Below are 16187 nucleotides of genomic sequence, written 5' to 3'. Positions count from 1 at the left end.
GGGATCTAACTAAGCATACCTGGTAGAAAGCGTTTGGTCAAGGACATTTGATTCTGTTAATTGTTTTACTCAGGGAAAAACTTTGACTTGACCAGAATGGGGAAAGAAGCTCCGCTTTAATCCTTAAGTCTATTGACGCACCATAGAATCAATCTTAGTAACATAATACAAATCTCAGTTTGGGCTACAGATATCAGTTTTTTTTACATGGGCTGCGTCTCAGTCCATAACATCTGCCTAATAAGTCTGGCTGCACAACCAATTGGCAAACGTACTGCAAATTGAAAAATCACGTAACTAAACTAAATAAAAAGAAGACGACACTACACTATGAAACAAAGATAAATGACATAAATAGTGAAAGTAAAAAGCTTTGGAGCACCTTAAATGACATTCATTGAATAAGGTAGCTCATGCATCACATTAATCATCCAATATTGCAAATAAATTCATTTAAAGTCCTACAATGTGATTTTCTGGAATTTTCTTTTTTAAGTGGGAGAACTTGCACAATTGGTGGCTGACTAAATACTTTTTTGCCCCACTGTATACCCATTGAATCTTGAAAAATATAACTGTAATTTATACATTTCTCATGAGCTTAGTTCAACTGTCATACCCCATAAGAACCCAAAATATAAGCTTGTTTTACTCCATTGTTGGTCTTTGTCTTTGCTCAGTCTATGTATTTGATTTCTCCAGCCCCATCCCACAGCTGTTTAACAGAACAGTAGCTGCTTTGTTGTTGTTCGAACTGCAGATTACCGTTTAATGGTCGGCTGCGAGGGAATGGCTCTTTGTCTCAAATTAATTTCTGCTGTTGCGCCGGTCGCTTCCTCTTTGTAAATGGTGTCACACCACGGATCAAGTAAGCGACCTTGTGGACCACCTTGACTGCCGCATGGCTGCAAGACAGATAGTATTTTCTCAGTGGTTCAAAGTGCATTATCTCTCTCTCTCTTTCTGCCCCTATCCCCCCTCCCTTTGTCTCTCTCTTTCTGCCCCCCCCCTGTCTCGCTCTTTCTGCCCCTACCCCCCTCCCTTTGTCTTGCTCTTTCTGCCCCTACCCCCCCTCCCTTTGTCTCGCTCTTTCTGCCCCTACCCCCCCACCCTTGGTCTCTCTCTTTCTGCCCCTACCCCCCCACCCTTGGTCTCTCTCTTTCTGCCCCTACCCCCCTCCCTTTGTCTCTCTCTTTCTGCCCCTATGCCCCCCTCGCTTTGTCTCTCTCTTTCTGCCCCTATGCCCCCCTCCCTTGGTCTCTCTCTTTCTGCCCCTCCCTTTGTCTCTCTTTCTGCCCCTCCCTTTGTCGCTCTCTTTCTGCCCCTCCCTTTGTCGCTCTCTTTCTGCCCCTCCCTTTGTCTCTCTCTTTCTGCCCCTCCCTTTGTCTCTCTATTTCTGCCCCTCCCTTTGTCTCTCTCTTTCTGCCCCTCCCTTGGTCTCTCTCTTTCTGCCCCTCCCTTTGTCTCTCTTTCTGCCCCTCCCTTTGTCGCTCTCTTTCTGCCCCTCCCTTTGTCTCTCTCTTTCTGCCCCTCCCTTTGTCTCTCTCTTTCTGCCCCTCCCTTTGTCTCTCTCTTTCTGCCCCTCCCTTTGTCTCTCTTTCTGCCCCTACCCCCTCTCCCTTTGTCTCTCTCTTTCTGCCCCTACCCCCTCTCCCTTTGTCTCTCTCTTTCTGCCCCTATGCCCCCCTCGCTTTGTCTCTCTCTTTCTGCCCCTATGCCCCCCTCCCTTGGTCTCTCTCTTTCTGCCCCTCCCTTTGTCTCTCTTTCTGCCCCTCCCTTTGTCGCTCTCTTTCTGCCCCTCCCTTTGTCGCTCTCTTTCTGCCCCTCCCTTTGTCTCTCTCTTTCTGCCCCTCCCTTTGTCTCTCTATTTCTGCCCCTCCCTTTGTCTCTCTCTTTCTGCCCCTCCCTTGGTCTCTCTCTTTCTGCCCCTCCCTTTGTCTCTCTTTCTGCCCCTCCCTTTGTCGCTCTCTTTCTGCCCCTCCCTTTGTCTCTCTCTTTCTGCCCCTCCCTTTGTCTCTCTCTTTCTGCCCCTCCCTTTGTCTCTCTCTTTCTGCCCCTCCCTTTGTCTCTCTTTCTGCCCCTACCCCCTCTCCCTTTGTCTCTCTCTTTCTGCCCCTACCCCCTCTCCCTTTGTCTCTCTCTTTCTGCCCCTATGCCCCCCTCGCTTTGTCTCTCTCTTTCTGCCCCTACCCCCCAACCCTTTGTCTCTCTCTTTCTGCCCCTATGCCCCCCTCGCTTTGTCTCTCTCTTTCTGCCCCTATGCCCCCCTCGCTTTGTCTCTCTCTTTCTGCCCCTATCCCCCCCTCGCTTTGTCTCTCTCTTTCTGTCCCTATCCCCCCTCGCTTTGTCTCTCTCTTTCTGCCCCTATGCCCCCCTTGCTTGGTCTCTCTCTTTCTGCCCCTACCCCCCCCCCCCTCGCTTTGTCTCTCTCTCTCTGCCCCTACGCCCCCCTCGCTTTGTCTCTCTCTTTCTGCCCCTATGCCCCCCTCGCTTTGTCTCTCTCTTTCTGCCCCTATCCCCCCCCCGCTTTGTGTCTCTCTTTCTGCCCCTACCCCCCCACCCTTGTCTCTCTCTGAGCAATCACCCTAAAGCCTATTTGAGACATTTAGCGGCTTTTTTTTTTTCTCAATTATTTTCCCTAATTTTGAGGCTTGGTTGGAAAACAATCAATAAGCGTAACATTTTCCATTGAACTGTGTGTGGGCTGCAAATAATTGTTTTTCTCTCCCGAGAAACAGATGCCCACAGCCCATCTGTGGCCGGGCTTATTGCGGGGAAATTATTAGCATTTCATTAATTTGCCAATATCAGACATACCAAACACACTGTTTATTCAGTACAGCCAAACTCATTAGGCTTCACATAGAAATCTGACAATTTTTTTCCACTTCCAACTCCCCCTCTATAGGGAAACTCATAGGGAGAATCTCAATTGCATACTCCTCGCGTCCTCTCTCCTCACCTCTTTCTCAAACCCCATTGGAGGAGAAGGTTGGCTTTCTCACCCAATTGGTTTTGAGAAGGATGCAAGAACAGAGGATGTGTTTATAATTGAGATTATCCCACAGAGTCCCAAATTGCACCCTATTTCTTATATAGTGCACCCATAGGGCTCTGTTCAAAGGTAGTACATTATACAGGGAATATGGTGCCATGTTGGACACAGTCATACACTACATGACCAAAGTATGTGGACAACCTGCTTATCGAACATCTCATTCCAAAATCATGAACATTAATATTGGGTTGGTCTCCCTTTGCTGCCATAACAGCCTCCACTCTTCTGGGAAGGCTTTCCATTAGATGTTGGAACATTGCTGCGGGGACCTACATCCATTCAGCCACGAGCATTAGTGAGGTCGGGCACTGTTGTTGGGCGATTAGGCCTGGCTCACAGTCTGCGTTCTAATTTATCCCAAAGGTGTCCGATGGAGTTTAGATCAGGACTCTGTGCAGGCCAGTCAAGTTCTTCCACACCGATCTTAACAAACCATTTCTGTATGGACCTCGCTTTGTGCACGGGGGCATTGTCGTGCTGAAACAGGAAAGGGCCTTCCCCAAATTGTTGCCACAAAGTTGGAAGCACGGAATTGTCTACAATATCATTGCTGCTCCAGAGTCCAATAGCAGTGAGTTTTTCACCACTCTAGCCGATGCTTGGCATTGCCCATGGTGGTCTTAGCTTTGTGTGCGCCTGCTCGGCCATGGAAACCCATTTCATGAAGCTCCCGATGAACAGTACTTGTGCCGAGGTTGCTTCCAGAAGCAGTTTGGAATTCGGTAGGGAGTGTTGCAACCGATCATCACTCGGCGGTCCTGTTCTGTAAGCGTGTGTGGCCTATCACTTTGCGGCTGGGCCGTTGTTGCTCCTAGATGTTTCCACTTCACAATAACAGCCCTTACAGTTGTCCGTGGCAGCTTTAGCAGGGCAAACATTTGCCCAACTGACTTATTGGAATGGTGGCATCATATGACGGTGCCATATTGAAAGTCACTGAGCTCTTCAGTAAGTCCATTCTACTGCCAATGTTTTCTATGGAGATTGCATGGCTGTGTGCTCGATTTTATACACCTGTCGGCAATGTGTGTGACTGAAATAGCCGAATCCACAAATTTGAAGGGGTGTCCACATACATTTACGTTTATATAGTGTAGTCGTGTAAATCGTCATGAAGACGCGGATTAACTTGTCTGTCTCTCTCTCTCTCTCTCTCGCTCGTGGGCGCACACACACGTTCTTTCACACACTCTCTTAAGTTGATTGAATACTATTAGCGCGCACCTGCTAACTAGCTAGCCATTTCACATCAGACACACACACACGAACATCTTTTCTCTGGTAGACTGATTATTTACAGATTTATTGCTGATGAGACTTACTCTAGACCTGCACTCTCTCTCTCTCTCTCGTTGATTTCTTCTGTTTTCTCTGATGGACTGATTTGTCTCCAGTCCCCCCCCCCCTCGCTGTCTCTAGCTTGCTGCAACGTCATAACAGCTGGACCATAACTGCTGAGAAGTTTACATTTTCTTATTCAATATCTTTTGAGATACTGGTATTAATGTTACTGGTACTTATGCATTTTTATTTCAAGCCAATACATATATTCTGTATGAGTACACCGCCTTGCATCTGTGGTAAGGAAACAGTGATTTTGATCAATTCTCTCTCTCCTTCTCTCAGGGTGGGCCCACCCGGCACGCCTTTGGAGACAGGGCAGGATGGTGAGGAAAACCCAGCGTCTCTGGCCGAGAGCTGTTTCAGAGAGCTGCTGGGAAGAGCCGCCTACGGCAACATGAACAACGCCGTCCGCCCTGTACTAGTGTAAGTACTACTTTTACCAGGCTGTACAGACTTCACATCAGAGGAGGCTGGTGGGTGGCTATATAGGAGGATGGTCTCGTCCACCAGCGATCACTGCCACACGCACAGACACACATTGACTCTGACTGGGGTGGTCTCATTATGTCTAGACACGTAGTGTAGGCGGCGGCAAGGGACAAGGTCATTTTAAGATTGATGTCGAATATGGCAAACAACATGCAAGGTGCATTCCAAATAGCAACCGCATCTTCCTTTTTCACTATTGGGTTGAAAACAGGAATCATAGCTGGTCTCTCTTGAAAAATATATCTTTAATATCAATTAGATTTGATTGATTCCTATCTATTGATCCAATACCTACTGAGGTGAAGTTCTACCAACCAAGACTAATAGTCTGACTGCATCCAAGTAACACGGTCACCCACTCTCACAGACCTCTGTGACTGAATCTAATTCACACTTTCTCATTGGCTGCGGTTCCCTCCACTGAGCAGAAGCTCAAACATTACCCAGTTAATGTCTGAATGGCGTGGGGGGAATGAGATGGCGGTCATTTTAGCCGAGGAGTCATTATCAGTCTCAAATCCACAGCCTCACAGGGTCCTGTCTGGGGGAGCTGGAATGATATTTCTTCTCTCTGTAACACACGCACAAACACACTTCTCTCTTCTCTCCCTATCACTCTTTCTCTCGCTTTCTCTTAAATCACTCACCCACACCTTGCAGTGGAGTGTGCAGAGCTTTCTGCTGGGCTCGGGAAGTTGTTCTTAACCCCTTGTGCTTTGCTAATTCAAATCCAGTTGGTTTTGCAGGAGGTGGTGGCAGATTGAAAAAAGTGTCGCCAAGTGTTGCTTCATTACACTCGTTGTTGTTGTTATTATTATCATCATCAAGGTGCTGTTATTATTGCAAGTTAGTTGAAGAAGCAGTGCCATTATGGTGTTGTTGTTGGTCCTGTTGAAAACTGGTATGTATTCACAAGGAACCAAACAGAAGCAAACAGGCCAAAATGAGGAACATACCTGAATTTGTCCAATGAGAAACACTTGCTTACATGTTTCCATGTAAATTGTTTTAATACCGTGTGCATTATTGAATACAGCCCTGGGGATGGCCTGTTTTACCTAGTGTTTTGGTTTCCACCCATTCAGATTCAGTTCATTGACAGTTATTGTTGGCATCTGGAACAATGTCCGTGCAGGAGGAGCGTCTAGGTCGAGGAGCGTCTAGGTACCACTTGAATACAGCATCATGTTCATTTGTTTGAGTTTCAAAGCATTGCCGTAATGAACATGACCCAGTGCTATAGATGGCATACAATTGCGGAAAGATAGAATAACATTGTTGCAAATTGTTGTATTTTCGTAACTATTTCTTGTTCTGAATTGTTGATTAAGGGCTTGTAAGCATTTCACGCATGTGACAAATACAATTTGATTTGATGTACACTCTCCCTAATCCTCTAGTGTTAGAAAACACCTCTGTTGCATTCAAGTTCAAGATTACCCAGGGTATTACTTAGGTGTCCTGACGTTTTTTTTGCAGATAATTGCTTCTCTGCAGTCTTTTTACTTTACGCTTCCGAGGTCATCAGGTGAGGAGCAGATGTTTGCTTGAAAATATTCCGTTCATGATGCATAGTTCCCCATGTCATTAGTTCCAGGCAAGCACAACCAAAAAATATGTAGGAACAGTGACGATTTATATCATGTAAATCTTGGTGGGGCAAAAAAAAAATAATTTAGATGCATGCCAGCAATGCCACTACACAACACAACACTAAACAATACATTAATTGCACTATGACGGTGCCAAACACTAAACAGTACATTCATTGCACTATGACGGTGCCAAACAGTGCCGACAAACTGTTAGTCCCAACAGCAGTCCCAACACCTCACCACTGCTACACCTGGCTGTCAGCGGCGCCTTGTCTGCCAGCAACACAGTTCATTCAGACTAATTTACTGCCTTTGAAAAAACATAGCTGATATGGCTGACTTGCATAAACAAATGTGGTTTCTACTGACAATTGATATGTGCAAACGATGGCATAAGGGGACGTTGAGCGGATTAATATAATTCAATTTTTATTTTATTTAACCTTTATTTAATTAGGCAAGTCAGTTAAGAACAAATTCTTATTTACAATGACGGCCAAATCCGGACGATGCTGGACCAATTGTGCGCCGCCCTATGGTACTCCCAATCAAGGCCGGATGTGATACAGCCTGGATTTGAACCAGGGACTGTAGTGATGTCTCTTGCACTGAGATGCAGTGCCTTAGACTGCTGCGCCACTCAGGAGCCAAAGACAATGAGTGAACTAGGATGGACGTAGTCAATTTAACTGTTTGTTCAGCACTTTTGAAATGTACAGCAACAGAATTCAGAACATGGGCCGTTCTTACAGTATTCGTCAGAATTGTAGGATAAAGGGGGCATATTAGCAGCCAATGACAATATTCAATGTTGACAGTTCTCTAAAACAGGCTATAGGTTAAATGTGCACCACCAAGTTAGAACAGTAGGCTAAGTTATGAGGGGAAAAGGGAGCAAATTATTAGGGTGAGGCACATGGGCTAGTAACAGCTTACTACACAACACACACTTAGTATTACTTTATTAGCTACAGTAATTTATGCAGCAGCATACAATACCTTTTTGGACTCACCTTGTTGTGCTGTGCAGAGATTGTTGGTGTTGATGGTGGGTAAAGAGATATTTGCACAGCGTTTGCTTGTGCTGCTAGCTAGCTATGAACAGACAGTGCATTCGGAAAGTATTGAGACCCCTTCCTTTTTTCCACATTTTGTTATGTTACAGCCTTATTTGAAATATTGATACAATTATATTTTTCCTCATGAATCTACACACTAAACTCCATAATGGCAAAGAAAAAAACGTTTAAAAAAAAAAAAAAAAAACAGAAATACCATATTTACATAAGTATTCAGACACTTTGCTATGAGACTCGAAATTGAGCTCAGGTGCATCCTGTTTATATTGATGTTTATATATACAGTATCAGTCAAACGTTTGTACACACCTACTCATTCCAGGGTTTTTCTTTATTTTTACTATTTTCTGAATTGTAGAATAATAGTGAAGACATCAAAACTATGAAATAACATGTATGGAATCATGTAATAACCAAAAAAGTGAGACTCAAATAAAAATGTATTTAATAAATTACATTCTTTAAAGTAGCCACTCTTTGCCTTGATGACAGCTTTGCAAACTCTTGACATTCTCTCAACCAGCTTCATGAGGATGCTTTTCAATTAACAGGTGTCCCTTGTTAAAAGTTAATTTGTGGAGTTTCTTTCCTTCCTAATGTGTTTGTTGGATCTCTAGGGGCGCTATTTCATTTTTGGATAAAAAACGTTCCCGTTTTAAGCGCAATATTTTGTCACGAAAAGATGCTCGACTATGCATATTCTTGACCGTTTTGGAAAGAAAACACTCTGAAGTTTCAGAATCTGCAAAGATATTGTCTGTAAGTGCCCCAGAACTCATTCTACAGGCGAAACCAAGATGAAACGTCAAACAGGAAATGAGCAACAGGAAATGAGCAATTTCTGAAGCTCTGTTTTCTAGTGTCTCCTTATATGGCTGTGAATGCGACAGGAATAAGCTTAGACCTTCTACCGTTTCCCCAAGATGTCGGCAGCATTGTGACGTATTTGTAGGCATATCATTGGAAGATTGACCATAAGAGACTACATTTTCCAAGTGTCCGCCTGGTGTCCTACGTCGAAATCGGTGCGCAAAGCCAGGTGCAAGTATTTTTCCATTTGATTGAGAGGAGAAACCATGCTTCCACGAACAATATATCATCGAAGAGATATGTGAAAAACACCTTGAGGATTGATTCTAAACAACGTTTGCCATGTTTTCAGTCGATATTATGGAGTTAATTTGGAAAAAAGTTCGCGTTTTGAGGACTGAATTTTTGGTTTTTTTTGGTAGCCAAATGTGATGTACAAAACGGAGCTATTTCTAATACACAAAGAATCTTTTTGGAAAAACTGAGCATTTGCTATCTAACTGAGAGTCTCCTCATTGAAAACATCCGAAGTTCTTCAAAGGTAAATGATTTTATTTGAAGGCTTTTATGTTTTTGTTGAAATGCTGGATGCTAACGCTAATGCTAACGCTAAATGCTACGCTAGCTAGCTACTTTTACACAAATGATTGTTTTCCTATGGTTGAGAAGCATATTTTGAAAATCTGAGATGACAGTGTTGTTTACAAAAGGCTAAGCTTGAGAGATGGCATATTTATTTCATTTCATTTGCGATTTTCATGAATAGTTAACGTTGCGTTATGGTAATGAGCTTGAGTCTGTATTCACGATCCCGGATCCGGGATGGGGAGATCAGAGAGGTTTTAAGCCAATCAGATGTGTTTCGACTAAGTAAGGGGTATACAAAAGAGACATATTTGTTAAAAGACCAAATCCATATTATGACTAGATAAGCTCAAATAACCAAAGAGAAATGACAGTCCATCATTACTTTAAGACTGGTCAGTCAATCCAAACATTAAAGTTTCTTCAAATGCAGTCGCAAAATCCATCACGTGCTATGATGAAACTAGCTCTCATGAGGACCGCCACAGGAAAGGAAGACCCAGAGTTACCTCTGCTACAGAGGATAAGTACATTAGAGTTAACTGCACCTCAGATTGCAACCCAAATAAATGCTTCATAGAGTTCAAGTAACAGACACATCTCAACATCAACTGTTCAGAGGAGACTGCGTGAATCAGGCCTTCATGGTCGAATTGCTGCAAAGAAATCACTACTAAAGGACACCGATAAGAAGAGTTTTGCCTGGGCCAAGAAACACAAGCAATGGACATTAGACCGTTGGAAATCTGTCCTTTGGTCTGAGTCCAAATTTGAGATTTTTGATTCCAACCGCTGTGTCTTTGTGAGGCGCGGAGTAGGTGAACGGACGATCACCCGCATTTGTGGTTCTCACCATGAAGCAAGGAAGAAGAGGTGTGGTGGTGGTGGGGGGGGGGGGGGGGGGGGGTGCTTTGTTGGTGACATTTGTCTGTGATTTATTTAGAATTCAAGGCACACTTAACCAGCATGGCTACCACAGCATTCTGCGGTTAGTGGGACTGTCATTTGTTTTTCAACAGGACAATGGCTCAACACACCTCCAGGCTGTGTAAGGGCTGTTTGACCAAGAAGGAGAGTGATGGAGTGCTGCATCAGATTACCTGGCCTCCACAATTATCCGACCTCAACCCAATTAAGATGGTTTGGGATGAGTTGGACCTCAGAGTGAAGGAAAGCAGCCAACAAGTTTTCAGCATATGTGAGAACTCCTTCAAGACTTTTGGAAAAGCATTCCTCATGAAGCTGTCATCAAGAGTGGCTACTTTGAAGAATCTAAAATATATTTTGAATTGTTTAACACTTTTTTTTGGTTACTACATGATTCCATTTGTGTCGTTTCATAGTTTGGATGTCTCCACTATTATTATACAATGTAGAAAATAGTCAAGCGTACAGAAAAACCCTTGAATGAGTAAGTGTGTCCAAACATTTGACTGGCACTGTATATAGATGTATCTAGTTTTAGAAAAAGATCACACCACCTCCATTCCCTCATCACAAGTCAAGATTCAGCTGCTCTTCTTCCCCGCCTCCACTTTTACAAAGAGGAGAGACATGCACACACATTTGTGTGATATTTTAATGAATCGCCTGTCAATGTAATTGACTTGTTAGATGCTTTTTATGTGTGGATTTGTATCTGTATACCAGACCAGGGAGTTTGAGTTGGTACATTCAGCTACAGTGACTATAGGAGTCGATTGGAATTCAGGACCTTTTTTTACACTTGAAGCACAGGGCTAGAGGTTATGGGTTTATTTCTGGACATGACAAGAGCCTTTGACTATTCACCCCCAGGGCCTTTCGGCTACTCTACTCAAATCGTTTCTACGTTGGCTCCCGTGGTGTCGGACCTGATTCCAGGTCAAAGGCTTACCATGGGCCGTCCGCCAGCAAGGGTCAACTAGAGCCATATCGTCACCGCACACACACACACTCACACACACACACACAAGGGTTTCCTTTTGCAGGTAAATTGCGTCCTTTGGCCCAGATTTATTTATTTTTTGCAGATAAATACAGTTGTTACTGGCCAAATTGTCTGGGAGAAATACCAGTCGATGTGCTCCAAGTTCAAAGGAAAATATACATAATAATCTAGTAAATCCTCAAGCTGCTTGGAAATTAGTGTGTGTGTGTTTCTAATTTTACTCACACAAAAGACGCAAGATCTTCGTAAGGGACTTCAGCGAAGTGTATACCAACTGAACAAAATTTACGAAGATTGTGTTGATTATCCCTGTTCCCAGTGTGCCTGCCGAGAGGGAATTCTTTCTACAGAACAGTAAAGACGGCCTCAAGATCACGCCTTCTTGAGGACAACGTAACGAGGCTGATGCTCATTGCAAGCTGTTACAAGGAGCTGGACAATTTTGATCTCCCAACAACAGCAGCTCAATTTGAGCAGGCCAAGGTCCATCGCAAACGCAAGTAAATTAGAGGCAAATGATTGTTCTTCAGGCCCAGTCCTAGCAGTTTTGCTGCGTCCTAACCAGGATCAACATATGCCGCCCCTTTGACATGTATTGTATAAAGATTTGGAATGGATTGATAGACGTGTAGAGTAATGATGTGTATCATGCGCAATTGGTGCTTTTCAGTAGCACTTGGAAAGGAAACATCGTTGCCAACTATTCACATTGGAGAGTTACCATTTTGCAATTACTAGGTAGGTAACTGCCTATCGTAGGAAAAATAGTTTTTAACAATAAGCCACGTATATCACATATGCCAAGAGTCACGACCCCACAATAGTTGAAATTACAATAAACATAACATTTATTAACATCATCCAGTAGAACTGTGCTTTCATAAATGCCTCGGGACTCATTTCACAGAAGCATTGTAAATAAGCTTTCTTTCAATGAACCAGCCTTAACGAATTTTGTTTATTTACATATAGAGTTTGATTGTCCAACATCAGTTTTATAATTTCTTCATTTTGTGGCCACCTTGTCGTCTTTCCACTGCTGTGCTGCTGAATGGGTAGTGGGGTGGGACGGGCCGGTCGTGGATAGAAGGGATCCAGCTTTTGTCAAATTAACATCAAAAGTAGATACAGTGCCTTGCGAAAGTATTCGGCCCCCTTGAACTTTGCGACCTTTTGCCACATTTCAGGCTTCAAACATAAATATATAAAACTGTATTTTTTTGTGAAGAATCAACAACAAGTGGGACACAATCATGAAGTGGAACGACATTTATTGGATATTTCAAACTTTTTTAACAAATCAAAAACTGAAAAATTGGGCGTGCAAAATTATTCAGCCCCCTTAAGTTAATACTTTGTAGCGCCACCTTTTGCTGCGATTACAGCTGTAAGTCGCTTGGGGTATGTCTCTATCAGTTTTGTACATCGAGAGACTGAATTTTTTTCCCATTCCTCCTTGCAAAACAGCTCGAGCTCAGTGAGGTTGGATGGAGAGCATTTGTGAACAGCAGTTTTCAGTTCTTTCCACAGATTCTCGATTGGATTCAGGTCTGGACTTTGACTTGGCCATTCTAACACCTGGATATGTTTATTTTTGAACCATTCCATTGTAGATTTTGCTTTATGTTTTGGATCATTGTCTTGTTGGAAGACAAATCTCCGTCCCAGTCTCAGGTCTTTTGCAGACTCCATCAGGTTTTCTTCCAGAATGGTCCTGTATTTGGCTCCATCCATCTTCCCATCAATTTTAACCATCTTCCCTGTCCCTGCTGAAGAAAAGCAGGCCCAAACCATGATGCTGCCACCACCATGTTTGACAGTGGGCATGGTGTGTTCAGGGTGATGAGCTGTGTTGCTTTTACGCCAAACATAACGTTTTGCATTGTTGCCAAAAAGTTACATTTTGGTTTCATCTGACCAGAGCACCTTCTTCCACATGTTTGGTGTGTCTCCCAGGTGGCTTGTGGCAAACTTTAACCGACACTTTTTATGGATATCTTTAAGAAATGGCTTTCTTCTTGCCACTCTTCCATAAAGGCCAGATTTGTGCAATATACGACTGATTGTTGTCCTATGGACAGAGTCTCCCACCTCAGCTGTAGATCTCTGCAGTTCATCCAGAGTGATCATGGGCCTCTTGGCTGCATCTCTGATCAGTCTTCTCCTTGTATGAGCTGAAAGTTTAGAGGGATGGCCAGGTCTTGGTAGATTTGCAGTGGTCTGATACTCCTTCCATTTCAATATTATCGCTTGCACAGTGCTCCTTGGGATGTTTAAAGCTTGGGAAATCTTTTTGTATCCAAATCCGGCTTTAAACTTCTTCACAACAGTATCTCGGACCTGCCTGGTGTGTTCCTTGTTCTTCATGATGCTCTCTGCGCTTTTAACGGACCTCTGAGACTATCACAGTGCAGGTGCATTTATACGGAGACTTGATTACACACAGGTGGATTGTATTTATCATCATTAGTCATTTAGGTCAACATTGGATCATTCAGAGATCCTCACTGAACTTCTGGAGAGAGTTTGCTGCACTGAAAGTAAAGGGGCTGAATAATTTTGCACGCCCAATTTTTCAGTTTTTGATTTGTTAAAAAAGTTTGAAATATCCAATAAATGTCGTTCCACTTCATGATTGTGTCCCACTTGTTGTTGATTCTTCACAAAAAAATACAGTTTTATATCTTTATGTTTGAAGCCTGAAATGTGGCAAAAGGTCGCAAAGTTCAAGGGGGCCGAATACTTTCGCAAGGCACTGTATTTTTTATCCTCACCTGCTGCTTAAGTTTTCCTAACCTGCTGTGACTGGTGTAGATTGCCTCTGCGATGTGTGTTGATCGGCTTACATATGATCAAAGGATCCGGGTTTGTGTTAATCTTTTATTCTGATAAAGAAACAAACATCCATAAATGAAATGTTGTGCTGCCCTTGTTCACCAACTCTTCTCTTCAACATGGATACAGTAAACAGGGTTAAGAATAACAATTGTCTCGTTAGACTTTATATCACTATGGGTCTGGGCTAGCCAACTTCAACAGACCATAATATTACGTCAGTGGAAATGTACACTACATTTCAGTGTTTTAACATAACGGGTTGATTAGTATATTAAATGTGACAATTATTCAGTAACCTAACTCTTCCACATGGATACAGTAGACGGGGAACAGTAATAAAACATCACTTCTAAATATAATATTTGTATAATATAATTTGTGAACAACCTGTATGAAAATGGTTATTAATAAATAACCAAACAGAGCTGTTTTCAAATACAATCTAGGAATCTCATTTAATATAGCCTAGGCATGAACATTTTAATTAGGCCTAATAAATAACAAAACATGGCTGTCTACGAACACCAAGGCTGGCTGGTCATGGCTAGAAGAGATCCAGCTTTTGTCAAATCAACGTCAGATTTTACTTTCATGTTGTCTAATTACACAAAATCTGAATAGGTCCCATGCCTGATATGACTGTACATTACTTTTTGTTGTTACAAGTGCCCTTTTTAATGTTGCACACTTCCTTCTCCTTCTGCATCCATCCTCAAACATCATGCCCCCCTTTACTGTGTAGGCAAACTGTTCTTCTAGGCTAAATTAGGATTTCAATTTTGTTATGATTTTAATTTATGATTTATATACTGAACCAAAATATAAACGCAACATGCATCAATTTCAAAGATTTTACTGAGTTACAGTTCAGTCAATTGAAATAATTAAATGATGCCCTAATCTATGGATTTCACAATGGGAATACAGCTCCCGAGTGGTGCAGTGGTCTAAGGCACTGCATCTCAGTGCTAGAGGCGTCACTACAGACCCTGGTTCGATCCCCGGCTGTATCACAACCGGCCATGATCAGGAGTCCCCTAAGGCGGTGCACAATTGGCCCAGCATCGTCCGGGTTAGGGTAGAGTTTGCCCCGGGGTAAAATAAGAATTTGTTCTTAACTGACTTCCCTTGATAATTAAAGGTAAAATAAAAAGTATAATAAAAATATGCATGTGGAATGTCGTCCTACTCCTCATCAGAGGCTGTGCGAAGTTGCTGGATATTGGCGGGAACCGGAATACGCTGTCATACACAACGATCCGGAACATCATTGTAAAATAAGAATTTGTTCTTAACTGACTTCCCTTGATAATTAAAGGTAAAATAAAAAGTATAATAAAAATATGCATGTGGAATGTCGTCCTACTCCTCATCAGAGGCTGTGCGAAGTTGCTGGATATTGGCGGGAACCGGAATACGCTGTCATACACAACGATCCGGAACATCCCAACTATGCTCAGAGTGACATCTGGTAAGTATGCAGGCAATGGAAGAACTGGGAAAATGTCATCTTCGCGGAATTGTGTACAGGTCCTTGAGTCATACGCTATCATGCTGAAACATGAGGTGATGGCGGCGGATAAATGGCACGACAATGGGCCTCAGGAGCTCGTCACGGTAAATTTGCTATTGATAAAATGAAATTGTGTCCATAGCTTATGCCTGCCCATACATAACCCCACCCCCACCATGGGGCACATAGTTCACGACATTGATATCAGCAAACCACCTGCCCACACGACGCCATACACATGGTCTGCGGTTGTGAGGCCAGGTGCACGTACTGCCAAATGTTATCAAACAACGTTGAAGGTGGCTTATAATAGAGAAATTCACATTCAAATCTCTGGCAACAGCTCTGGTGGACATTCCTGCAGTCAGCATGCCAATTGCACGCTCCCTCAAAAATTGAGACATCTGGCGGCGTTGTGTGTCAAAACTGCACATTTTAATGGCCTTTTGTCCCCAGCACAAGATAAACCTGTGTATTGATAATGCTGATCAGCTTCTTAATATGCCAGACCTGTCAGGTGGATGGATTATCTTAGTAAAGGAGAAATGCTTAATAACAGGGATGGAAACTAATTTGTGCGCAATATCTGAGAGAAATAAGTTCCTCTGTCCAGTGTCTGTGTTCTTTTGCCCATCTTAATCTTTTATTTTTATTGGCCAGTCTGAGATATGGCATTTTCTTTGCAACTCTGCCTAGAAGGCCAGCATCTCGATGTCGCCTCTTCACTGTTGACATTGAGACTGGTGTTTTGCTGGTACTATTTAATGAAGCTGCCAGTTGAGGACTTGTAAGGCGTCTGTTTCTCAAACTAGACACTCTAATGTACTTGTCCTCTTGCTCAGTTGTGCACCGGGGCCTCCCGCTCCTCTTTCTATTCTGGTTAGCGGCAGTTTGCGCTGTTCTGTGAAGGAAGTAGTACACAGTGTTGTACAATATCATCAGTGTC

At 43.0% G+C, this 16187-nt stretch overlaps 1 protein-coding gene across 2 annotated transcripts in view; it reads left to right on the top strand.

Moving 5' to 3' along the window:
* The window catches only part of LOC139387615 (EFR3 homolog A (S. cerevisiae)), a 265181-nt gene that overhangs the window by 134312 nt on the left and 114682 nt on the right, over positions 1-16187 (top strand). For both annotated transcript variants that reach the window (XM_071133989.1, XM_071133988.1), the window contains exon 8: positions 4685-4825. In XM_071133989.1, coding sequence (XP_070990090.1) covers positions 4685-4825 — 141 coding nt within the window. The remainder of the gene's footprint in view (positions 1-4684; positions 4826-16187) is intronic.

The sequence above is a fragment of the Oncorhynchus clarkii genome, chromosome 28, assembly GCF_045791955.1.
Source record: "Oncorhynchus clarkii lewisi isolate Uvic-CL-2024 chromosome 28, UVic_Ocla_1.0, whole genome shotgun sequence".
Classification (NCBI taxonomy): Eukaryota; Metazoa; Chordata; class Actinopteri; order Salmoniformes; family Salmonidae; genus Oncorhynchus; species Oncorhynchus clarkii.
This window is presented reverse-complemented; position numbering and strand designations above follow the sequence as displayed.